At 43.1% G+C, this 26,574-nt stretch overlaps 1 protein-coding gene and 1 long non-coding RNA gene across 9 annotated transcripts in view; one reads left to right on the plus strand and one right to left on the minus strand.

Annotated features, from left to right (window-relative positions):
• The window catches only part of LOC146403709 (uncharacterized), a 271,379-nt gene extending 263,511 nt beyond the window's left edge, over window positions 1-7,868 (minus strand). For both annotated transcript variants that reach the window (XR_014843454.1, XR_014843455.1), the window contains exons 1-2: window positions 7,814-7,868; window positions 7,221-7,288 (exon numbers count right to left, since the gene is read on the minus strand). This is a non-coding gene — a long non-coding RNA (uncharacterized LOC146403709). The remainder of the gene's footprint in view (window positions 1-7,220; window positions 7,289-7,813) is intronic.
• Window positions 7,869-8,107: 239 nt separating this feature from the next.
• The window catches only part of SAMD12 (sterile alpha motif domain containing 12), a 427,734-nt gene continuing 409,267 nt past the window's right edge, over window positions 8,108-26,574 (plus strand). For 6 of the 7 annotated variants that reach the window (XR_014843452.1, XR_014843451.1, XR_014843450.1 and 3 more), the window contains exon 1: window positions 8,142-8,278. Coding sequence is in view for 2 of the 7 variants with exons in the window: in XM_013996531.3 (XP_013851985.1) it covers window positions 8,266-8,278 (13 nt within the window). In the remaining 5 variants the exon portion in view is untranslated. Of the gene's footprint in view, window positions 8,279-26,574 lie in introns of all 7 variants that reach the window. The other variant, XM_085021822.1, reaches the window with a different exon arrangement.

The raw sequence follows: 26,574 nt of genomic DNA on the forward strand, positions 1-26,574 counted from the left end.
CATCTGCTATGTCCCATTTTTCTTCAACTTCTTTGAGTTTGGCAGACATTAGGATTGAGCCTTAGATCATGCCTTCAGGTTTGTGAGGACAGTAATCCGTCATCAGCACCTGCAGTGCCTTTTATCGGCCTCTGACTGCATGAATTCCTCCGACTCTTCCTTTCTGACGACGGATAGACTTTTCTCATCTCTAACCATGAAGCCTCAACCCCATTCTTTCCTTTTGCGACAGCACAATATGCTATATTTTCCTGCCCCTGGGAAAATAAGAAAAGCATACAGCTGCCTGAAACAAAAAGGCTGCAGACGTTTTACCCATGTTACTCGCCCACCCTTCCACAGGAGAGGCACGTAGAGTGGCTCCTTTGGGTCCACACCTGATAATGGATCCTGCTCCATGTTTTGACCTTGGTCTGCACTCTGCAAAACTACGTAGGGTGCAAACACAAGATGAGAAAAACGAGAAAGATGAGATTGCATAGTGATTACGTACGTGGCCTGCAAAGCTAGAACGCTGGGGTATTTTTAAAGCACTTAGAAGAATTTCTGGCAAACCATAACCACTCCAGAGTTTGATTCATATAAGTAGGTTAAAAAAAAAACCCTCTCATTTCTTTAGAGAACTGCCTCTGTTCTGAGATGGACCTTTAATTGTCTCATTTAATCTCCAAAAAACCAAAGAGCATATTAAGATATTAGAGGCCAGAACGCTCTATCTGTTGCCCCATTCAGAACTAGGAATCCGATTGTTATTTTAAAGCAAGAATGCTTCGCATATACAGACATTTGATTAAAGACTTTCCACCCTTTCTTTATGCTTTCCAATTCTGGTGTGCTAGGACATTATTCTGTAGGATTGCATACATATAAAATTACATGTCCTATATTTCAAAGGCAACATAAGGAATTTTTCAAGGGCAAAGTTGCCCATTTATTTTCACTCTACACTTTTACTTGAGAGTCTAACCCCAATCTAAGCTCTGACTCCCCTCTATTAAATTTAGTTGAGCATGATATGTGGCTTCTCTGGTAAGTTAACTTCCCAAGTCCTGTGCCTGAAATGCTGTCTTCAGCTGTGACATGTTTCTTTCTGAACTCTGCACATACAGCCATAGGGGTCCCAGGGTCATTCTTTTATAGAACAGGCTGAAGGCAGAACTGTGGAGTCAGCAATAGGTCTTTGGTGATAATCATTTCCACAAATGTACTGAACACTGTCCCAAGCACCTTGCCTACATTTGCTCCTTTTCTTCCCAGGGTACCTCATGCCAGATCCAGGAGCCAGCCCTGATGACCCCTCTCATCTTTCTCACACCCACAGAAGATGAAGATTCACTGTGATAGCTTTGGGATATAAGAACAGTGTGTTATCAACTCTGCCACTCCATGAGGCAAATAGGTCCTACATGCCTTAGAATTATATCCTTATTACTCAGTGAATTGGTTAAACCAATTCTGTGCTGCTCTATTTCTAGCACCGGCACCCTGGTGAGTAATCCATTTTGCCACCAATGAGTTGCCCCAGTGCTTATTCCAACACGCCTGTGCCCTCACAACACACACACACACACACACACACACACACACACACACACACACACACGCACGCACGCAGACAGAGTGGCACCCAATTGGGATTGGCTCCCACTTCTCAATCCTTCTTAAGAACATTCCTTCTTTAAGAACTAAATTTTCCTCTTCGCAAAGCCTGGGTTCTAACATATTCTTTGGTAATCATTCTCAAACTTAAGCATGAATTAAAACCACTTGGTGGACTTGGGACACCACAGATTTCTGAGTCCTACCCACCCCCACCCCGGCTAAGTTTCTGATTCAGTAAGTCTGGGTTGAAGCCCAAGAATTTTAATTAACCAGGTCCCAGGTGATGCTCATGCTATGGGTCCAAGAGCCAGACCTTGAGAACAACTGCTCTAGTTTGGAAAAGTTGGTACAAGACTCTGATCTGCTGTGGGTTGAATTGTGTCCCCAAAATACAACCCCAGGTACTTGTGAATGTGCCTTATTTGGAAATGGAATCTTTGTAGACGTCATCAAATTAAGGTGCAGTCATACTGGATTAGGGTGGGCCCTAAATCCAATGACTGCGGTCCTCATAGCAAAGATTTAGAGACAGAAACACACTCGAGAAAAAAGACCACCCTGTGATGATGAGAACAGACTGCAGTGATGTAGCTATAAGCCAAGGAACCCGAAAGATGCCAGAACTTAGACTGGAAGCTAGGAAGAGGAGAGAGAGGATGCCTCCAAGAGCCTTCAGAGGACTATGGCCCTGCCGACCCCTTGAGTGCAGAATTCTAGCCTCCAGGACTGTCAGAGAGTAGGTTTCCACTGTGTTCAGCCACTCAGCCCATAGAACTTTGTGAAAGCAGCCACAGGAGGCTAATAAGACTCACTGCAGAGGTCGGGGAGTGCACCCAATTCTTCACCCTTCCTGCCTTCACGTCCTTCCATGGCTTCCTCACGGCCAGAGGGTAGTTCCTCACACCCTGACTTTGAGGTTGGCCATGTGTGTGACTTGCTTTGACAAATGACTTAAGAGAAGAGGTGACAGTGCCCCAGCTCTGAGCCAGGCCTTAAAAAGTCTTGTATGCTTCCTTTTGCCCTCTTGCTCCTCTGCCATTACTATATGAGGATGGCTTCCCCTGGACAGCTGCCGCCCCTTCAGCCTGGGGCAGAGCCCTCCGAACCTACCCTCAAACGCACGGTGAAGAGCAGAGCTGCCCCAGCCTCTGTGACTTAAAGCTAAGCCAGCAAACCAGGCCAGGCCAGGATGATTCTAGAGAAACAGAAATCTTTCCCCCCATTCCCTCCCTTGCCATTCATGCTGAATAAACCTTAGCCTGGACCTGCATCCTGGACAGTATTTGGCCATGGTATGATCTTGGTAAACCTTTTTGCTTTTCTGCCTTAACTGTGAAATGAGGGGGCTGAGATCAACTTGTCTCTAAGTCATTTTTTTTAGTGATTTTAATTTTTTTCCATTGTAGCTGGTTTACAGTGGGGTTTTTTTTTGTAATTTATTTTTTTTTTAATGTCAAAGTCATTTTTGAATTGATTATAAAATGCCTACTTCTAAGAGTACGGAATAATTAAAACCAACAAAAGCAAAATATTGACTTGCAATTTCACCGGGGAAAATGGAGATCTGATCATCATTAAGTAGTTTATTCATGCACCCCTTCAGGCAGGCATTATTTATAAACACATAATACAGGTATTAAGTATTTATTATGGGCCAAACAGTGCTGGTGGCTGGAACATCAAAGGTGAGCAGAGCCAGAGTCCATCCCTGTCCCCTTGAACCAGTGGAGGCAAGCCCATGACTTAGGTGGGACTCCTCCAGCACAGCAGCAGAGGGAGTGGAGGGGCAGCCTCTATTCGGGAAGATGTGATAAGATTCAGTGACAGATTAACAGAGCAGGTAACAGAGAGGGATGCCAAATATGTCCTCTCTTTACTTCTTAGCCAAGCATTCTGGCCTCTATCACTTTAACAAGACTGTGTGATAGAAGCTACAGATTAGAAACTCCTGAAGCACCTGAAAAAAGAATGAAAGTACTGGGGATGGGCGTCCTAGCTCCAGAGATTCTGATGCACTTTGTCCGTATTTGGTATTACTAGCATTTATTATTATTAAAGAATAGTTGATTTACAATGTTTCATCAAGTTCTGTTGTACAACCAAGTGACCCAATCACACACATTTTCCTGTGTTATTATCATTTTTTTAAAAACTGTCTCCACCACAAAAATAGGGCGAGGGTAACTGCTTTGAATAGGATGTGTCCTGGACTGCTGCATAATGAATTAAACATATAATAAAAAGATAGACAAATTTAGCAGCTTAAAACAATACTGGTTTATTAGCTCAGAGTTCTGAAGCTCAGAAGTTTGCAGGACTCATCTATGTTCTCTGCCAGGTTTTACGAGACCTAAATGAGGGTGTCAGGTGGGTTGGACTCTTATCTGAAGTCTCTGGGGAATAATCTACTTTCAGGCTCATTCAAATTGTTGGCAGAGTCCAGTTTTTTATGTCTATAGGACTCAGGTCCCTGAGTGCTTGCTGGCTGCCAGCCAGGGGCCCTCTCTACCATCTAAGGAATAACTGAATAACCAGAGCACTGAGTATTTTCATGCCTAAAGTCTCTCTTCTGTGCTTTTCTTGTGCTTTCAGCTGGAGAAAACTCTTTCTTGATTAGATGAGGCCCACTTAAATAATCTTTCATTTTTAAGGTCACCTGTGCCTTTGAACAGAACACAATCCCAGGACTTTGTAATCACATTCACAGGCTCAGAGGGTTATGATATGCACCCTTGAGGGCTATTTCTATAAATTCAACCTATCATATATTGTAAGCATCTAGACGAGGGCCTGGCCCATAGTAGGGCCTCAAACCTTACTTGATAAATGGAATGGAACTGTCACTTTGCTGTGGCAAAGAAAGAGAAGGCCCAGATAATCAACGAGTGGCTGATGAATAGGTCATTCATCACTGAGTTGAATCTAAGCATATATTCCTTTTTAAAACGTTAATTGGAGTATAGAATATATACACACTTTCTCTTCCACAGATCACACATATTTAGCTCCAAACATTTTCACAAACATTACACACATGCGTGGACAGCACACAGCTCAACAATCAGAATACCCCCAGCATCCTAGACGCCCTCATGGGTATGGCCTTCATGCCATAGATTCGTTTTGTCTGTTCTTTGAATTTATATAAACAGAAGAGCATAATACGTATTTCTTTTTGTTTGGCTTTTTTTGGTTCAACATTCTGTGCATTGTGGGGGTCTAAGATGACCCCAGTGAGTCTTGCCAGCTGGTGTTCACCACCAGGTCGAATCCCCTCCCTTTGACGAACCTGCATCTAACTATAGAATATGGCCATGTTGAGGGGATGGCACTGTCATGATTTGGTTACAAAAGGTTATGACTTCTGACTTCTCGGCTTACACGCTTTGATGAAGCAGGCTGCCATGTTGGAGAGGCCCTTGAAGCCAAGTATTGAGGATGGACTCTGGCCAACAGCCAGCAAGGACCTGAGATCCTCCATCCAACAGCCTATGAGGAATTGAAATCTGCCAACAACCATGTGAGCTTGGGAGGTGATCCATCCTGTTGAACCCTCAGGTGACTTCAGCCCAGCCAACGGTTTGATGGCAGCCTATAAAAGACTTGAAGCAGAAGTCCCAACTGAGCCGTACCAAATTTCTTGTCCCATAGAAACTGAGATAATAGATGGGTGTTATTTTAAGCCACTAAATTTCGGGGTGATTTGTTACCAACAATAGACAACTAATGCATATAGTTCCACTCTCTGGTTGCATGCAGTTGTATGTAACTAACTCATTTATTCTCACTACTTTATAGTAGCATTTGGCAAGGCCTTTTTTTGTTTGTTTGTTTAAAGGAAAAATTTTAGACTTTGCAAGCCAAAATGCAAAACTGAATTATTATGTAGGTACTCTATACAATTTTCATATGTCACAAAATATGATTCTTTTGATTTTTTTCCTCCAACTATTTAAAAATGTAAAAACGCATAGTTTATGAGCCATACAAACATAGGCATTGGGCCATATTTGATCCTTGGGCCACAGTTTGCTGACCCCGGCTATATAAAATACCATAATTCATCTATCCAATCTATTGTTGATGAGCATTTGGACTATATCCAGTCTGTAGCTACTACAGATAATGCGGCCATAAACATACCTGTATGTCTTTGGGAGAAATGTGTGTATGCATATCTGTCTGGTATAATCTATGAGTGGAATTGCTGGGTCACTGGATAAGGATATATTCAGCTTAATATTCCAAATGGTTTTTCCAAAATGGGTGTATCAATTTGCACAATATCAGAAATACAAATTGGTTCTGACTTCTTCACGATCTTGCCAAGAGTTGGTATCTTCTGTCTTTTTCTTTTGGCCGTTCCAGTGGGAATTGCCTTTTTTTTTTTTTTTTTTTTATGTTCCTAGGTATTATTAACATTCAGTCAGAATTGAAAAATCCTGCTTAACTGCTACTTATCCTTTATTAGGTAGAACCACATTAAGCTACTCTATATATAGACTTAAGAAAAGTTAAAGAGAGACTATTTCATGTGGTTAAACTAATATTTCCTTCACATCTTACATTCATGTTAAAAATGAAACTCTAACTGAACGGCACATCAGTTGGGAAAGATCTTAAAGATTTGAGCTGAAATGAAGTTTTTAAATTAAAAATGGGTTTCAGTGACTTTTACATTTTAACATCACCGAGAGCCTTAAAAGCTTGAGAACAGACTAATGGTTTTCACCCTCACTGCAGATTAGACTCACCTGTGGGTTTTTAAAACTTCTGTCCCTAGCCAAACTCTCAGAAATCTAATTCTGTGAGACTAAGGTGAGGCTTAGGAATGCGTGTTCATAAAAGGCTGATGACACGGCTAAGAACTGTTGATATGACCTGCCATATGGTTTTCTTTACTATTTATTCAATCTCAGGAAATACTTTAACAGTTTGGTGATTTTTACATACTTGGGAGATAAGCATGTGGATTTTAGTTCCTTCTGGATTTCGGAACACTGACCTGCATATCAGGTTGGAAAAACGGCAATTGTGTCTCACTGAACAGAAGTCTCTCTAGTGTTCCAAGGATGGAAGGCTTGGGTTTGAATTGCATGCAGTGTTATGAACTCAGAGTTAAAGTATCACCATGGGCATTTGCTGGTTACACACTTTTTAAAAGTATTTTAAAAGCACGCAGGCACAGCCATAGTATCCAACAGAAGGACTAAGCATATACTTAGCCACCAGAAAGGAGGTGTGCACGTACATACTCAGAAACAAAACCACTCAGTGTTAAAAAAAAATATATATATATGACCAAGGGGGACAAAGCAAATCTAAGTAGTCATCATGATGGGAAGAATCAGAACTCTGTATGTCCTTAGAGTTATTTTCCAGAGTGATTTCTTTAAAAATTAAATATGGGGCAGGGGGCAGAAGAGCTGGGTGAAAGTGGCACCACATGCAATTCTGAGTTCAAGGCCTTTAAAAATCTTACTGGAGTCCTTAGTCAGATCTGTTCCCAAGGCCATCCCCTTACCTCTGCCAGTGATAACTGCATCTGTATTTCCACACACAGGAGAAAAAAAAAAAAAGAAAAAAAGTCTGGGAACTTCATTTTTATCAGTACTAACCAGCTCTGGAATTCTATTGCCCTCCGCTTGATTCTGTTTTTCCTCTCTGCTCACAGCACTCCCAGCACCTGGAGGTAGGACATACGTTCATAAGGTGAAAGAACACTCTTGGGCGCTGTTAAATTATCAGGTTCTACCAAGCACCGCCAAAGGACTCCCAGGCCAGGAAAATCCTATCTTGGAAACTACACAGGTTTTTGTCATCTGACATCCTCAGGTGGAATCCGAGTTCGCGTATTTTTGTTCTTAATAACCCCTTAGGGGGTGATATCTTTTCGCGATTTTTAAGCCATTCGCCCATCCCTATGCTAAGTGTTTAGCCACCTGAACCACCTGAAGGAGCAGAACACACCTGTATCACCTGGCAAGAGTTTCCCTCATCCACATCCCGGGTCTCAGAGGAACAAGTTTCAACCGCACCCTGTGCAGCGGGTCTTTGGCCCAGGCGGGAAAACACAGGTGGCCGGTGGCTCGGCTCCCCTCACTAAATGGATGGCCAAAGAGGCCAGCGACAAGTCCAGAAGATCACGCCACAACCTCCACCCCCCCTGCCCCGCCTCTCGCCTCCCGCGTGAGCCCTGCCAGGTGCTTACCCTCTTCTAAACGACAGGGAAGATCTCAATCACCGGTCTCTACTCAGCGCGGAACGAAGCCCAGCGCGCAACATTTTGGGAAATGTAGTCCCCGTCAACTCCTGGGGGTCTCCGCATCCCCTCACCAGACCCCCATCCCCACCATCAAGAGCGATTTATCTGCGTAGACCGAATGAAAGCGGAGCTTCCAACCTAACGTGGAGGTGGGGCTGCGTTCCGCGGAGTCTTGGGGTGCCCACGCGGGTCCAAGCGAAGAGAGGGAACTACATTTCCCAGGCTGCCTTGCGCCGAGCCGGGAGCCGGCAGCCTCGCTTTGCGTGACCGCGGCAGGTTGGTCCTGGAGCAGATGAGCGCAGAATATTTAGGCGAAAGCGCGAGGAGGGGGGGAGCGCGGGGCAGGAGGAGTATCTCGGCCAAGAAAATTATGCATGCGTTAGGGAAGCTCTGAGAGAATGGCTGTGGAAGGTAAGGGACGCTTGGGCATTTTAAGCTCCCTCTTAACCCGCGCACCCCAATACACACATCCCTGATGAAGCTTGGGGAACGTGGGGAGGAGAGGAATGGGGTGGTGGCGAGCGGGCCCTTTCCTCTTACACCTCTTGGCACCTCACCTGAGCCACGGAAGGCCAGTAGACGCTTTAGTCACTTGCTTTGGAAAGACACGTAGATGCGCAGGACTCTAGGTTTGGAGGCGAAGAGTGTCCCTAATGCGAAACGATGTGCTGGAAATGGGGTAAAGCCCGAGAGATTGGCATGAGATCTCAGCCCCGAGGTACCTTCTTCGCTGCGCTCTCCCGCCGGGGCCCGCTGGGTAGCCTCGAGGTTTGTGATGCTCGCTTTGCCCCCCCCCCTCCCCCGCCACACGTGAGAGAGGACCCTCGCCAGGTGCGTCATTGGGAAGCATGGGCTGCTCTTGGGTCGAGGGGCCCCTGTCGTGTGTATCTGGCAGCGACAGCAGCAGACGTACTTACAGGGTGGAGGTGGCCTTACACCTGCCTCTGTTTATACAACCCTCCCAAGGTTAGCAAACTTTACAGAAAGGAAATGGAATCAGCCAGTGATAAGAAGGACGTCCAACCTCTTCGATTGATTGAATTGAATCCTTTTCTTTGAAGCCCGCCTTCCTCTTTTCTCCTCTAATTTCGGCCTTCAGCTTTGCAGTTTGGGCTCTATGATCCTGCTTCGTTTGAACTTCCTGGCTGAAAGCAGGGACAGGCAGTTTGTGTGGGATTCCAAGTTTTCATTTCAGACTCTCCCACCCTGGAAGAAAGGCTTTCTTATTGAGGGTAGTTTCAGGGCAAAAATATGTGGGCCAGGTGTGTTTGTAATGTCACATTAGCGGGTCAAATTGTACCTGAAAGATAAAATGAAATCGTGGGACTAAAGAGGAGCCTAAGTCCACCTACAGAATTATGGTTCCTGAGTGGTGGCTCAGGTCAGAGGGGAAATGGGTGTTGGAGGAAGAGGGCATGCCTGCCAGCTACATCAGCCTCCTTGCCAAGGGGAAATGAGCCTGTTCTGGGAGGCCGATGGCAAGAAGGAACCACAAGGCTTGCTGGCAGTCCCTCTCCCTTCCCCGCCCCAGGTGAGAGAAGCTAAACTAATTTAACTTTTGCTCGCTTTGTAACTACTTAACAACTTGATGTAGCAACAACCCAGCTTCTGTGGTCAGCACTCATTACCTCCGGACACTGTTGCTTTGGGGCTGTCTAGGGTTCAGAGATCCCCAGCTGGACAGTTCTCTCTACCTACCTTTCATACATATAATTTAAAACTCTCTCTCCTCTCTCTCTCTATGTGTGTGTGTGTGTGTGTGTGTGTGTGTGTGTGTATGATGATCTCATATATATGATCTTATATATCCTATATATCACACATATATATCACCTATAGCTCATGTATAATTCATATATGGCTTTGAAAAAGCAATAAATTTTCTTTACTGTGCAGTTATAATAATAGAGTGCAAATCTGGCTTTTTGCATTGTTGCAGTTGATGGTAGCTGAGACAAGACTTTAGATGAAAACAATAATAATCAAGAAAAAGTTCATTCTGAGCTTGAGGCCAAGGGTAAGCTGACCTCCTGGCACCTCGCTACCTCATCCCTCAGATGACATTCTCTCTTCTCCTCCCCACTCTTCTGTGTCCTCCGGTAAAGGGCACTCCCATCAGTTGCCAGTCCATGGTCTACTTGAAAACACTTTCCTGCTCACTGGAAGAAGTATAGGATTAGTCATATTTCTTGTCTGATGGGTTATTATACCAGTGAAGCCAGACCTTACAAAAACAAAGGCTTTGGAAGGAAGTGTCCCTGGATGGCAGAAAGCTTTATTTTCTAGCGACTTGTTTGGTTAAAGCGCCTGTCTGGTAAACAGGAGATCCTGAGCTTGAATCACAGCGAGGTCTCAACTGGAATAAAGGGAATATTTTGAACTTTGGCTGTAAATAGGATTCCTATCTCAGGTCTTGGCAAAGGCAGTTTTCTCAGTTTGAACCTGGCTGTTCCTGGCTACTCTCAGTTGGTCTTTCAAGGCTCAGGGAAAACTGCATTTCCTCTGGGAACCTGTCCCAGCCCTCCCTTCCCTCTGCCTTCTGAGTGCTCTGCCCTAGTCTGGGGGGAGGTGTCTCCCTCAGAGCTCCCATGCTTGCATCTATCCTAACATCATATTTAATGTCTCTTACTAGACTCTAAGACCACAGCCCTTTGACTTTATACTCCCTTCTGATAGCACACTATGTGATCGATGATAGGTGCTCCGTAAATGCTCATAGAATGTATGGGGAATAAATCCACGGAACTCTTGTGGCTGACTCCATAAGGGTGCATGGGACTTTCTTAGGAGCTCAAATGCCCTCAAAAAAGGGACTTTTGAGAGGTTTGAAGGTGGGAGACACTTTTAAAAGAAGTGCCCCTCTCTTCAGTCTTCTGATGCTCAAAAAGATTCTTCTAGAGCAGTGGCTATCATCTAAAGGGGACATTGTCCTCCTAGGGCATATTTGAGATATGTAGGCACTGTTATTGGGGGCTGCTATTGGTATTTTGTGCCCCTGGGCCAGGTATTCTAAATGTCCTGCATTGCATGGCTGTCCCAAAACCACATAGGGGCCAGTTTCCCCAAGCTCACTGAGAGACACTGATTCAGAGAATGAGGAATTTTGCCAGAGGAAATGGAATAGGAAATATAATCAGGCTACTGAACATCTGAGGTTTAGTTTCTGCATCGGGGGGAGAAAAATGGGCCCAGTTCTGTTTAGGTCCCACTGAAGTTGTGAAGACCGAGTAAAGAAAAGGGCTTATAAGCGGTGCTTAGAACATGAATTCTCAGGAAGTGTTGTTGGTACTCCCTCCCATCCTTCTCCTTTTAGGAAGCTGTTAGGAACCTGTTTTGTATCCTGAATTTTCACTTATTCACACCACTTTTTGTAATTAGTAACAAATTAGAAGGTTTGTTTTTCTGACAATGTGTAACCTGTTTTCTTAAGTAAGCTTGAGTTTGTAAAAGTGGTAAGAACAAGTAGCAGGCTCACTGGTTTTGTTGAACTTGTAGCTTTGCATTTAAGATGACAAAAGAGGTGCCCTCTTTATTTTATGGCTATCCTGGGTTAGATTTTCTTTGAATTAATGACAACATTCTATGCCTGTTCTCTGACCTGGTTGTGTTCAAGCCTTGCATTTATGGACAGCTCGGTGACTAAGAGCTGTGCTTTCCAGCCACAGAACATGTAATCGTCTGCATTCAGATTAGGATTGTGTTGGCCCCATTGTCTTTCGGAGAAGGAAAAAAAAAAAAAAAAAACCTTTGTAAAAAATTACTCCAAATAGCTAGAGAAGTAGGTCCTCTAGAAAGGAGGTAGCCTGAAGAAACAAAGCAATCCATTCTTCATGAACAGACTGTGTAGCATTACACATTAATGGGTTGCAGAGAGAGGGGGAAAAAAAATGGACTCATGGATAGAGTATTGTATTCACCTCTGTATTCCAAGATTGGCAACTGGCAACTTGGCCAACCTCAGTAATTGTTTCATGAATGAAATATAAATGCCCCGGAGAAAGCGAAGGGTTTTCCTACTCCTGGTCCCCATTTCCTCTCCTCTTTGCTTCATCCTCAGACCCGTAAAAGAAAAAGAGTGGATAAATACTGTACATAGTTTTCCTACTCCAAATCGAATAGAATAATCATTGCTCTTACATGGCAGAAAAATGAGTTCCGATAGCAACCACCCCTCCAAAAAGATTTCAAAGGGAGGGCTATGTGCTTTAAATGGCATCTGTGCTAAGGGATCTAAATTTTCCATCCAAAGTGGTCTCTGATTAGTTATTCAGGGCTCGAGTTCTATAGTTTTTCTCCTGTAAAAGTGACAGGACTGCCAATCACCAAATTATTGTAAGGATAAGTAATCATAACCACAGCTGGGGATAAAAGGGGCAACGAGAGAGTCAGAACCTTGGGGCAAAAAGAAGCAGTTGCTCTCCGATTAGACCCCTAGCCTGGGAACCCCCATATGCCTTGGGTGCAGCCCTAAAGAGACAAAAAGATGGGGGGAAAAAAAAAAGCAGTTGTAAATGATGACTCTGTGTCCTGTTGGCATTCAGAACTGAGTCACAGTCACAATAGGAGATGGAGACGTTGTCTTGCTTACAGGAGTACAAGGGTTATTTTGGGGGGCTTTGGACTAGGTGGTAAAGTGGACCTGCTAATACCGCAGCCCAGCAGTGAAGTTACCCCTCCTCGGGGTGCCCACTCTGTAATGCCTGCAGCCTGGACAGCAGAGAGGAGGCACCTGGGACCCAGAGGGCGTGAGGCTTGAGCCTCATATGCCCTGTTCCCTTCCACAGACTTGGATGTCAGGACTTGTCTTCTCGCTGAGGAAAGCCCACTGAGAGTGGGGAGAGTCTGGGATTGCCATCTGTGACACAGGAAGCAGGGAGGGAGGTGGCTCTTCAGGCACTAGCCCCCCTGCAGTTTTTCTAGTGGCACTTCCTTTTTGAGAGCATGGTTTATGTGCATTTCTACTTGGTGGTCCTTACTGAGGGCAGGGACACTGCCTTATGCCTGGCCTATGGTAGGCTCTGCCTGAGCTTTGTGGAATGAAGCAATCAGTGATGAATGGCAGACTGGCTGACTGAAGCAGGTAGGCTTGTGAGTGCATTTGATTTCCATGGTAGCCCCAAGCACCCCAGGGAGAATGCCCAGCTGCATTCCTCTGCACGGTGGTTGTAGTAAAAGCAAAGCGACTCCCCTCAACATCCTTCCTGCACAGCTCCGGCTCCAGCTCCATGCATCCTGGCGTTGGTGTTTACCCAACAGCTACTCGATTCTCTTCCTTGTCTCTTATCACCATGGGTCTTTTTTCTGAAGTTTTTGTTCAGTAGCCCACAGGATCTGACTTTCCTGCATCAGCTGCTTCTACTCACCACTCTGTTTTAGGACATGAGGCTGGTGACTGGAAGCCTCTCATTGAAAACTCCTGTCCAGTGACTGTGCCTTATAGAGAGAAGTGGGGCCCCAAGCCCTGGCCTCTAGAATCCCCTCGACAATGGTTCCTGCCATTCCCTGCTCTTCCTTGGGACCTCTAGCTGGTTCAGACAAGGCTTCAGTCTAACCCTACTGTTGCCTGGCCTGGCCCTTGCTAGTTCCCTCCAGCCCACCCTTCTTGCTCATCCATCTTGCTGTACTCTTAGAATGAAAGGAACCAGGGCTGTTGCTAACAAGGCAGAGATGGTACCGAACGTTTGCCCTTGTAGCTGGGTCCTGGAATGCTGAGTCATGGCAGCTGGTAGATGCTGTGGGGACATGTTGCAGGAGGGGCAGCTGGGGATCTGAAGCCTGTGCTTGAACTCTGGGGTGTGACCATTCGCTATCATGCATTTAATGGATTAGGAGAAAGAGGAGAAAATTGCAGACTCTCTTTCTCTGGTTTTCAGGCTGGATTTGCATTTGCTATTGATAAGTGGGAAAGCAATTGCCTGTTTGCAAGCAGCTCTATGAGACTGGGGGGAAGTCAGTAAAGAAGGAAGTTAGCCTCCCCACTGCCTCTCTGCCTCCACTTTGCTGGAGACAGATTCAGAATTGGCTGAATGATATAAGTGCTAAATAAAAGCACAAGCAACATAATGTGGGAGGTCTGAGAACAAAAGGAGCATTTAGTTCTGATCTGGATGGGATGGGGTAGCCTAACCAAGGGGATAGCATTTGAGTAAGCTTTTGAGTACACTAGTGATGGGCGGGGAATGGGGAGAGAGCATGAAACAGAGGCTGTGTGTAGCATACATTCTTCCTAATGGGTTTTTTTCCAAATCCTGATATGGTGGTGGTTTAGCCCTTTATGGGCAACAAAGTGAGTGAGGATGTTCCTGTCACAGTTGGTCCATTCCTTTTCCTATGGGCTCGATTCTCTGCTTGGCCAGACCCTCAGCACTCCCCACAGCACAGATGGATCTTGCCTATGGTCCTTTTGTAGCCACAAGAGCGAGCAAGGAAAGTTGCTCTCCTGTAAATCAAGCTGGTTCCGCCCCAATTTTCTGATGTGGATATAGCAGCACTGCCAGCTCGGAGCTGGCTCATGAGATCACACTTGGCTATATTTAGTCTGATTTTTCTGAAGTGTGGGTGCAAGAAGCTTCTTGTATAGCTTGCCTCCTGAGTGGAGAGCACATAGGGGTGGCAGTTGTTGGGTGATAGGGGCGGCCGCCTCCCTGCCTCCTTTCTGCAGCCTTTTTCCAGGAGCACCTGGGGCTAAGAGGAGCCAGTTGACTAGTTAGTTTCTTCGCTTCTCAGCTGCCACTGATGCTCTAGAAAGTGTTTGGTGCTCTTCTGTCCAGCAAATACAAGTCTTGGGTGATCTGACGTTTGTGGACTGGCCATGGGGTGTGAGCCTCATAGCTACAGCTGATCCGGGAACACGGGATACAGAATGATCTCAGACCTCCTGCTGAGGCCTCACAGGGGGACTGGGGGGCTGTAGCATGCACAGTCCTGTCTTTAAATGCACACGCTTTGTAGACAGCCCTGCCAGGGACCGGCCCCATGGGACTGGGTAATTCACTGAACAGCTCTGATACTCCTTTGCTCATCCATCAAATGGGAATTGAGTAATCATGACCTCATAGGTAGGTTGAGAGGGTTCAGTAATTATCAATAAAGCTCTTAGGTCCCAGTTTAGTAGTTGCTCAATAAATACTAAGTAAATGTTGGACTGCTGTCTCCATCCTCCTGCCACATTTAAGAAAGTGTCTAAGCCATTTTTATGACCCCTGTGGTAATATCACATCTGGTATAATAGTAGTTGCTAATGAAGAAACGTAGATCCTCAGAGTTGGGGTAAGGCCAACAAAATGTAACTGGCAAAATAAAAGCCATCCTCACTTTAAAAAAAAAAAAATTTGAAGTATAGTTGATTTACAATGCCGTGTTATTTTTCTGCTGTACAGCAAAATGACTCAGTTATATATACATATATTTTTCCATATTCTTTTCCATTATGGTTTATTGCAGGATATGGAATATATTTCCCTGTGCTATACAGTAGGACCTTGGTGTTTTCCTGTCTTCACTTTTAAATGTAGTATTTGATTTATTATGCTATTCCTTGAAGTTATGCGGTAACAGAGGGAAGTAAAAGTGATCATAATATGAGTGGATTTATTTACTAAAGATTCATCACCTAAAGAATGTTTCCCCACCAAAAATTTACTTTCCACTTACCATCCACAGTTGTGTAGGTCAGGCTCTCTTAGAAGGTCTGATAATTGCCTGATCATACAATATGTATGTAAATTGATTGCAGAGAAAAATTTCAGATCATGTAAAAGCAAAAAAAATTGATAGATCCTGTGAAAGTGACATTGGAAAACTGATGGAATCATGCAGCTGTTGAGATTTGGCTGAGTAAGGCCAGGTAACCATTAAAGAAGAGAAAATTGACCTAAGATGCTGATTTGGTAGGAACCAAAGAAAAAGTATTAAGACCATTGAAGGTTTAAGAGAAGCCTTTTTTTTGTTTGTTTTTGTCTTTTTTCCTTTTCTAGGGCGGCTTCCTGTGGCATATGGAGGTTCCCAGGCTAGGGGTCGAATCTGAGCTGTAGCCACCAGCCTGCACCAGAGCCACAGCAACGCGGGATCCGAGCTGCGTCTGCGACTTACACCACAGCTCATGGCAATGCCGGATCGTTAACCCACTGAGCAAGGCCAGGGATCGAACCCGCAACCTCATGGTTCCTAGTCAGGTTCGTTAACCACTGCACCACGAAGGGAACTCCAAGAGAAGCCTTTGGTGGAAGGTGATGCCCTGAAGTATTTTAGGGAATAAATGATCCTACATGGGCTGTGAAAAGTCAAACACGAAATGAAAAATATCTTGCCTGCTGACATAAATCTTACTGAAGGAGTTATATAACAAATAAAAGTTATTTTTTTTAATTCTAAGAATTAACAATTTTAGAATTGTATTTAAAATTTATAATCTAAGTTTGGTTAAATAGGAGATAAACTTCTCAGTTTCTCTTTTCAAGACAAAGTATCATTCAGACTTTTTCACTATTTTTGAAACTTGAGTTCCTATTTCAAGATTTTTTTTCTTTATTCTCTATTAGAACTTTAAAGAGTTTCCAATTCGGATTATTTAGGTATAATTTACATTCAGTAAAATTAAGCTTTTGCACCTCTTTGTGTTTTGACAAACATATACAGTGTATTCAGTCTTGTAACAACCACACCAACCAAGTTCAGTTCCTACACCCTGCATTTGTTCCTGTGCCCTTTACTCTTTATTCACAGCCCCTGACACTCCTGTGAATTAATGTCTTTATACTTTTGATTTTTCCAGAAAGTTATGTAAATGGTATCATATACCATGTTGCTGTTTGAGTCTGAGTTCTTTCACTTAGTGTAACCTATTTAAGATTCAAGCACTTCATTCTCTTAATTGGTGAGTACTATTCCATTGAATGGATATACCACAGTTTATTCACCAACTGTACTTTGGATTGTTTCCGGTTTTTGTTGATTATGAAGACAACACTATAAACAGTTGCATATGGGTATTTGAACATATTTATTTCTCCTATACATAGCTGGGAGTGGAATTTTGAAATCATAGTGTTTTAACTTTAACAGAAACTGTCAAACTGTCTTCTAGAGTTACTGTGTTTCACACGTGTTTTCCTCAACGTGGATTTTTTTTTTCTGTATTAATCATCCGCTGATAATGATGACAAGAATAAGAGAATTGTATTGATGGGGACTAAGTAGGCAATTGGGTGGAATTAGAAGGAAACAGTTTACCAGAAGCAAGTTCCTTGAGCCTTATTACAGAAGAGCATGCAAGTATAACTGTTGCAAATCCACACCCTGGTTAATAGGTTAGTCCAGACTTCCAGGATGAATATAACCTAGAAATGCCACTTGTTCTGCATCCAAAAGAAAGCTGTTAAATTCCCTTTTATAATAAAAAGTAACAATAATTTGTCATCAAAGTTCTGGATTATGATTTTTTTGGATGTTGTTGTGGAAAAACAGATAAGGAAAGCAGCCCAGATGAGGGAGGGCTTACCTTTGCAGAAAAATTAAGAACATGAGGACAAGAAAGGGAAGACCAGATCTGAGTGGCCTCAGGAGATGAGTCTAACTTAGAACAGGAAAAGCTTACCCAGTCTTCCCTGCAAAGGGGATTGCTAATGGAGGCAAGGACTCCATTTTATGAAACCTAAGGAAAAGTTAGTTGTCTCTATTTCTAGAGTGATTTAAATTTTGAGTATGGCAGGGGCCAAGCTTGTTTTGCAACCTTGTTGTGATCCTGATTTCAAATTACATTTGAACTCTTCCTTTATACAGTAGGAACAGTGCTTGATTTGCACTGCAAAGAATGCATTTTTGCCCAGCTACAAATTGGCTAGAGAGCCTGACAACAGAATTGCTTCCAAATGCAAAGCACCGTCTGGGAGGTCTAATTTGGGTATGGCCGTATTAGGATTCCAGGATTTCTCACTGGTCTATGGGACCGTGGGATGGGATATTCAAATTTGGGGTAGCTACAGAATTCCTATGAAACATGATTGCCCTAACACTATGCTATCCTGTTTGAGGTTGTAAAATGTCAGTTTAGGGTTTTTGCAGGGTTCATTTTTGTTGTTTTGTTTTTCTGGGGTTTGGTGCGTGTGTGTGTGTGTGTGTTTTGAGAATTTGCCTTTGCATTACATGGAGGTGCAAATATGGTATTAAATTCAATAGATGTACTTTGCACTTGACTTTGTCTGGAATTTCTTAGTGCCCCTATGGTAGATGGAGGAGAGGGAGCAACCAGCAGCCAAGAAGTGGACATCTAACTTCTGGCCTTGGCTGAGTCATCACCCTTTTATCCCCTTCCACCTCTAAGACTAGCACCAGATGTGTGTCAGTAATTTCTGATGCCTGAGCTCTTGCTTGCTTTTCTGCTTTCTGAGAGATCTGAAGCAAACACAATGTAAAAAATAATGAGTATTTCTGCCTGGATTAAACTGACACTGACATTTGGTATTAAAAAGACATCTAGGAAATTTAGGTGGTTATAACATTTACTTCCTGTAGCTTAGAAGTGGAAGAATCTTCATTTTACATTCACAGATATTTATTGAGCATCTTCTATACACCAGTCTCTAGCAGAGTTTGATTTATAAGCTTAGGGAAAGCAGGTGTTCTGAAGACAGATCTGCTTAGATAGTATTTCCTTAATGATGAGATTCTTCTAGGGCACTTAATAACATCCACATGCCTACTGTCCTCCCTTGGATGGTATTTTTTAATAAATCAGAAATGGGAAAAAAAAAAAAAAGAAATGGGGCCTTGAATCTCACACATGCCCTGAGTCATTCTTAATAAGCATATTTGGAAATGTTGCTATAAGGGCAGGATTCTTGATCTGAGATCACAAGAGGGAACTGAAGGTTTCCTGGAATCCTTGACCTCTTTACAGCTTATGCGCAATAGGTATGTGGATATTATTTGTATTTTTCATGGGGAAGAGGACTGGGTCTTTCCTTCTGTCCTCCAGGGGCTGACGATGAGTAAGATGAGCTCCTCGAGAACATGCATTTATCTTTTCTGTTCTGGTAACATCTCCAGTGCCTACAGCTGTGTCTGACACAGACAACACACAACTATTTGTTGTGTAAACAGAGAACTTTTTTTGTGCCTGCCCTCAGCCAGCCTCTTGATGTCCATTCTCCAAACATTAGTTTTCATAATGCAGTGGCAGAGGTGGTTTTCCCAGCCAATGCTTGAGAGACTTTAGGTCTGGAGAAGATAAGACATTTCTCCAAGCCTACACACCTAGTTCATGGTGGGACTGGGCTCTGCTGCCAGATTTACCGTATTTCAGAGTCCATGCCTTTTTACCATTCTATATTGCTTTCTGGTTTTGTTTCAACTTGGTAGTTTGATTCTGGTTTACTAGCTGTCTGTTGGAAACATTGCTAATTTAAGAGAAAAAAACTATAATAAACAACATTGCTTATTGGGCTCTACAATTGAGAAATGTTTTTCAGGTTTTTCTGTTAAATCTATAATAAGGCATTTAGCTTGATCTTGGCGCGCTATACTTTTGCTTCTCTCGGGGTAAGGAGTCCCAGGTCTTTGCGGTTTGGTTGTGGCTATTTTCCCATGCTGCCTTCCAAACTCACTTCTGCACGCAGCACACATTAGTGTGCATTTCTGTTTTATTTGGATAATAAGTATTCGTTGTGCATTTGTGATAAGCTCAGTTCTGTGAATGGCATTCACCAGGGGAGTAGAAACACATGTAAGGCTACAAACCTGCCCCTCATCAAGCTTACAGGTGCTTCAGACTCAAGACTTGGGTTTTAAATGTGTCCCAGTGAGAGAAGATGTGGGCATGGGCCTGGCGGGCTATACAGAGGGCCCTGCTCCCTCTCAGGGGAGCCACCATGCCCACAGTAGTGGCCCTCCATTCAAGGGAGATTTAACTGCTATGGAGAGTTTGATCATAGCCTGGAGAAACTGGAAAAAAGACAAGGAAGCTGAAGAAATGTGCTAGTAAGGGAAAAGAAAGGAACAGAGGAGCAGATGTGAGAAATATTTCATAGGGGGGAAAAAAGATAGGATTTGAGATTGTTTAGTTATAAGGTGTGGCTGACACATAATTGCTCCCAACTCTTCAGGGGCTCCCTGCAGCATCAAGCCCAAACTGCTTAGCAGTTAGGGACCTTCCCAGAATGTCACAGTTGGGCATGTGGTTCAGTGGTAGAATTCTCGCCTGCCAGAATGTCAGTCTCCCTGCTCCACGCCGGTCTCTGACCCCCCCTTTCCCCTTAGGAACCTCCCCTGCTATTTGGAGAACCCAGTGAGCTGTGTGTGGGCTTGGTACACCCTGAACCCCTCCCATGTTGTCTGTGCTGCTGTTCCACCTCGGATGCCTTTCTCCCTTGTGTGCACATCCTTCTACATGCAGAGAGAGGAGAGTAGGTGTTCGAGAAAGGGAGATCTCAGGTGAGAAGAACATGACTGCTAGGCACCTGCAGTGTTTAAGGGATGGGATGAGGAAGAGAAGCCTGGAGGAGATAGTTAGGAGGAAGCAGCTAGGGGAGCTAGGAGAACCATTTCCGAGGGCAGTGTGCCAGCATCCCTGGATGCCTGGAGACAGCCAGCACGACGTGTGCTGGGACATGCCCGTGGTCTTGGCAAGAATTTCAAGGCATTCTAATGAAATGGGGAGGCAGATCCACACTCTAATACTTCAAGGGTTGAATGGGTGTTAAGGAAGCTGCTCTTGGTGCAGAGGTATAGAAATGGAATGAAAGTGGAAAGAAGGGAGAAATGGGGCAAGGGAGAGGTCAAGGTCAAAGGAGTTGTAAATGTGATGAGAATTTGGAAGAAGGAAGATAAAGGGTCTAACCTAGATGGGAAGCAATTCCAGAAAATTTTTTGTTGTTGTTTTTTAAGCTAGGCAATGTTCGAGAGTCTTTATAGGCTGTGAATTGAGCCAGTGGAACAGGAGATTTTGAAGGGACAAAGAATAGAAGGAATCACCATTAGAGCAAGGGCCATCAGGAGCTGAGATGTATAATCTCTTAGAGAGAGTATTCTTTCTGGAAGGGGTGGGTAGTGCAGGTAAGGATGTTGTAACTGTAAAACAGAAGCATAACTATTAAAAATATTAATACCTGTACTATGTGATAGGCACTGTTGTGACTATATATTAGCTCATTAATCTTTACATCAATCCTAAAAGTACCGTGATGATCCCAATTTATAAATAACAAAAGAGGCACAGAGATGTTAAGTAACTTGCCCACAGTCACCCAGCTAGTATCTGCAGAGCCAGAATTTAATAAAAAACAAAAGATACTCATTCAGTTTCCTAGTTAGGACATTTTGGGGAATACTGGGTTAAGACAGTATCATCTTCAGAATTTTCTTTAAAAATGTTATGATGACCTGCTAATATACTGCTAAATCAATTACGTCTCAATAAAAAAAAAAAAAAAAAAAACTTAAAGGATGATCTCTAAGAATGTATGGGTCACTGATGATTTCTTGTGTATGAGTTTATTTTGTAATAACCAGCTCCAGGTAGGAGAGGGATGGAATTGGAGGACTTCTTTTTTATTATTATTATTAAAGTATAGTTGATTTACAATGTTGTACCACTTTTTACTGTACAGCAAAGTGACCCAGTTATACATATATATACAATCCCTTTCTTATATTATCTTCCATCATGGTCTATCCCGAGAGACTGGATATGGTCCCCTGTGTTATACAGCAGGGCCTCATTGCTTATCCATTCTAGATATAATAGTTTACATCTACTAACCCTGAACCCCTAGTCCCTCCCACTCCCTCCCCTCTCCCCCTTGACCATCACAAGCCTGTTCTCTGTGAGTCTGTTTCCGTCTTGTTGATAGGTTCACTTGTGCCATATATTAGATTCCATGTATAAGCGATGTCATATTGTATTTGTCTTCCTCTTTCTGACCTCACTTTACCTAGTATGAGAATCTCCAGTTGTAGCCATGTTGCTGCACATGGCCTTATTTCATTCCTTTTTAGGGCTGAATATATTCCATTGTGTGTATGTACCACATCTTCTTAATCCATTATCTGTCAATGGACATTTAGATTATTTCCACATCTTGGCTATTGTGAATACTGCAGTGGACACAGAGGTGCATGTATCTTTTTGAATTTAGTTTTGTCTGGATATATGCCCAAGAGTGGGATTGCTGGATCATATGGTAGTTCTATATTCAGCCTTCTGAGGAACCTCCAAACTGTTCTCCATAGTGGGTGTCCCGATTTACATTCCCACCAACAGTGTAGGAGGGTCCCCTTTTCAGAGGACTTCTATTTCTCCTATGTTGGGAGGGGGTAATTTTTGGAACACAAGTCGTCTTCAGGAGAGATTAGACCTTGGTGGGTGGGTGCTTGCATGTGGAGTGGGGGCTGGGTGCACAGGCCAGCCAGCAGGTGCTATAAAGTCACCCTGATCCTACAGCCTGGGTTTGGGGGTTTCAGGAAAATAATAGCAAGAAGAGGTGATGTCGGAAAGGGACGGTGAAAAGATGCCAAAAATAAACTTGGCCAGCTTCACAGTTTTGCCAGGGCGGGAACATGATCTCCATTTCCTTCTATCTCCTGCCCCCTTTCTGCTCTTAAAGGCCTTGAGATTTAGGTTTCCAGGGTGCTGAGGCCATTGTCCCTGATTTTAATGGTAAGGGAGAGTGATTTCCGTTGGCTGATGTCGGTCTATTGCTTGCTAAGTGCCTCTCTACAGCCTCGTGAAGCTCCAGCCTCCCTCTGACCTGCTTAGCCTGGCCAGGGTTTCTTAATTGAAACTCAATAGCTGATGGCTTTGGCACCTGCATGTTTGCTGGGGCTCACCCCAAGGCCATCATCACTGCAATCATACCGCCCTGGCTTGGCACAGCTCTCCACAGCCCTTCTCATTTGAGCTACCGCTGATCCATTGGCAGCTGGAACAGGTGCTCTTGTGCCCATTTTGTAAATAAGGATGTGAAGGCTGTCTCACCCAGGATCACATAACTCATCAGTGACAGAGCTTCAATTTAAAACTTTGTGTCTTGAGTCTTTTTATTATGGCTTCTGTCACTACTGCCGTAATTTGGAAGGGATGGCGCAGTGCCTACTTTGAAGGGGTTTGCAAGTGGGAGGTTCTCAAAGGATCAAGAATTGTTCTTCAGTTATGGATGAAGACAGCCAGAATGGGGCCTGAGGTCAACGTAGTTTCTTGAGAGGCATCTAATCTCTGGTTCAAGGGAGAAGTTCCTCTTTTTCTCTCAGTATTCTAATGATTCTCATGGTTACAGAGAATTCGCTTGGTTATCTTCTAAATAGTTACATTCAAGTAATATTTAAAAACACTTTTTCAGGTGTGAAAATTCTTCCTATTTACCATAGAAAGAAAAAATATCATAAAAGCAGACTTGAGACTAAGAATAGCAATTGAAATTTATTAGGCGCTTGCTGATATTAGCAGCCAGTATAGCTCCTCAGCCAGCGTACTCTGGTGCAGCTACACTGATTGCTGGTAGCCAGTGACTTCTGATGGGTTGGGGTCCACGGCATACTGGTTGTCTTGAGTGCCCCGCCTTTTCATGATAATCCTCTGAGATGGTTGTTATGGAACACATCCTCTAGTTACCTCCTGAGAAAAGGTACATGGGATGCTAGCTTACTTTTGAAACCTTACGTATCTGAAAAAGTATTTATTCTACCATTGTACTTTAATGGATAAACGTGATTGGATTTTTTTTTTTAATTTGGTCTTTTTAGGGCCGCACCCATGGCGTATGGAGGGTCCCAGGCTAGGGGTCCAATTGGAGCTGAAGCTGCCGGCCTACACCACAGCCACAGCCACAGCCACGCCGGATCTGAGCTGCATCTGCGACCTACACCACAGCTCCCGGAAACACTGGATCCTTAACCCACTGAAGGAGGCCAGGGATCAAACCTGCATCCTCAGGGATGCTAGTCAGGTTCATTAACTGCTGAGCCACCCAAACTCCTGGATTAGATTTTCAAAGTAAGTTGGAAATTATCTTTTCTCACAATTTTGAAGCCTCTACTATCTTCTAGTTTCCAGTCTTGGTTTTGAGTAATCTGAAGCCTTCTGATTCTTGGTCATTGGTATGAAATACACATTATTTTTCTTGAAATTTACTTAATCTTCTTTCTGTTCCTGGTGTTGAGAAACTTCATGAGAATGTGCTTTGGTGTGAGTCTATTTTTATCCATTATGTTGTGTATTTAGTGGTTTTTCAAAGTGGAAACTCAGTCATTCATTTCTGAGAAATTTTTTTTGAATTATTTATTTGATTTCCTTTTATCCAGTGCATTCTGTTCTTTATTTCTCTGGCTGCTATTTTTAAGATGATAAATTTCCTGGACTGGTTCTTATTTTTGAAGTCTAGGTTTCCTATTTCTCATCTCTGTTCTTTTTGGTCTGTTTTCTGGGAGATTAATTTTATCTTTCAAGCTTCTGTGGCATTTATAATTTCTACTCTCATTTTTTAACTTTTAAAGAGTTTTTTTGGGAGGGCTTTCTGAAGTTTTTATAGCATCCTAATCTTACTTTGTGGATATAGTATCATTTCATAGTTTATTGAGGATATTAATGCTAACATTTTTTTTTCAGTTGAAGGTTACCTCTCTCTCCATATTTCTTTCTTCCAAGTTGCTTTTCCTTCTATTCATTCTTTTTTTTTTTTCTTTTGTCTTTTTAGGGCTGCACCCATGGCATATGGATGTTCCCAGGCTAGAGATCTAATCGGAGCTACAGCTGCCAGCCTACACCACAGCCACAGTAACGCCAGATCAGAGCCACATTTGCAACCTCCACCATAGCTCACAGCAACGCCAGATCCTTAACCCACTGAGCAAGGCCAGGGATCAAACCCACAGTCTCATGGTTCGTAGTCAGATTCATTTCTGTTGTACCACAATGGGAACTCCAATTCATTCTTTTAACTAGAAATTTTCCTCCACTACAGCTGTAGTCTTTGTGTGTGTGTGTGTGTGTGTGTGGTTGTATTTGAGCTCCTGAAGAATACCTGGTACATAGTAGTTGCTCAGAAAACAGTTGTTGAATGAATTCATATGTCGTGCATGAGGCTTCTTGAACAACATGTGATAGAACGTAGAAAAAAGCCTCAATTTCCTCAACTTCCATTCTAGTGCTAAAGTGCATGTGTAGTTACTCAGATTTGACGTGGCAGCCATGCAAACCAACATAGATTCAACCCTGAAACAGAGGGTTTCCTGTTATGAAACTTCTTAGGGCGAGAGTGCATTTACTATTTGAGATTTGGGAGTTGTTACTGAAGTGGCACCAACCATAAGCTGGCCTTGAAAAGGGCAAGTGGAAAGTGCTGGCCTCGGTAACAGAGCTGCTGCTCTTAGGAACTTTCAGATCTTATGTGTCAGAGGGCTGTGTTTGGGAGCTTGATTTAAGCACACTGCTGCCTGCTTCCTAGAGACTCTGCCATCTGCTGCTTTGTGCTGACTGGGTCATTTTGAACTTAAGAGTGGAGAGATGCTGCCAAGGGTCAACCACAGTTGCCTCTTTCCATCCAGACTAGCTTTTTCTCAGCTCTTTCCTTCTGTGTCACCCCACCAGTTCCCCATCACTGGAGTGGGAATGGAGGAGAGCTTGATGATGCCGAGCTGGCCTTTATGGAAGAGCCACCTGTTGGGCCAAAAGGACCCACTTATTGGCGTGACCACTTGCTCCATGATAATGTGTTTGTCCTCCACTTTGACATCTAGGGTCTCGGTGTCAGGGAACCATCAGGTGGATCAAGATTCCCTGAAAGAAGAAGAGGGCAAGACTTCTCTCTTGAGGAGAAGGAGGAAACATGTTTAAAGACAATTGGTCAAAAAAACTTGAACGTATGCCACTCACTTGGCCAACTGTGTTGGGTTTGTCAGGAGATGAGAAAATGGACCTGTACAGAAAATTGAATAAATAGTGAAGAGAGAGTATGGTGACTAGAAATATCAGGAAAAAAAAAAAAAGAATCATTCACTAGGCATGAAGACAAAAATAATTTAGCCAGTTATAAAGCTTTACTAGTTCTTTAGCCCTAAAGGCATAGTTTGTTGCAAACATAAAGGTTTTTAATTTTTTTACATCATTTATTATATTCTGTTAACTACCCTAGAGCAAAATACTATTAGAAAAATTCAAGAATTTTAAAAAAGTGCAACATAGTAACATTTTCATATTTTTAAAATTAACCTTTTAAAATAACTATAATTACGTGCTTATTATATATACCCTTTGGAAAGTAGAAAGAAAAAAAATTATTCATGGGCCCAACTTCAAAAGACAGCCACTGTTAGTATTTGGCATATTTTCTTCTAACCTTTTTCTTTGTATGATTCTTGGTTTTTCATAGCAGGCATAAGGCATTTTACTTGCCTTTTAGTAGGAGTTTTTTGGTCTTCAACTGGCATTGACTGTGGTTATATTCTGATAACACATGTCTGTGATTTATTCTTTTCTTGTCATGAGGCTGAATAAGCATTGAGTTAGTTCTTGGCTTGAATAAATTCTTCATATGCTTTTAACATAAAACATTGTTCAGATTAGAAAGTGAATAATCCTTAGAGCAAAGAAGTATGATGTATGTTTCACAACCACTTAAAAAAATATCAGATCTAAAAAAAAGCAAAGTACAAAAATGGCTTGGGGAAAATGTGTATAGCAAAAATAAGATTTTAAGGTTTCTAGAAGGGAGACAGTT

The sequence above is a fragment of the Sus scrofa genome, chromosome 4 (assembly GCF_054392235.1).
Source record: "Sus scrofa isolate SSC_HxYL_T2T_F1_AM1 chromosome 4, Sscrofa_HxYL_maternal_Yorkshire_Landrace_v2.0, whole genome shotgun sequence".
In the NCBI taxonomy this organism is placed as follows: domain Eukaryota; kingdom Metazoa; phylum Chordata; class Mammalia; order Artiodactyla; family Suidae; genus Sus; species Sus scrofa.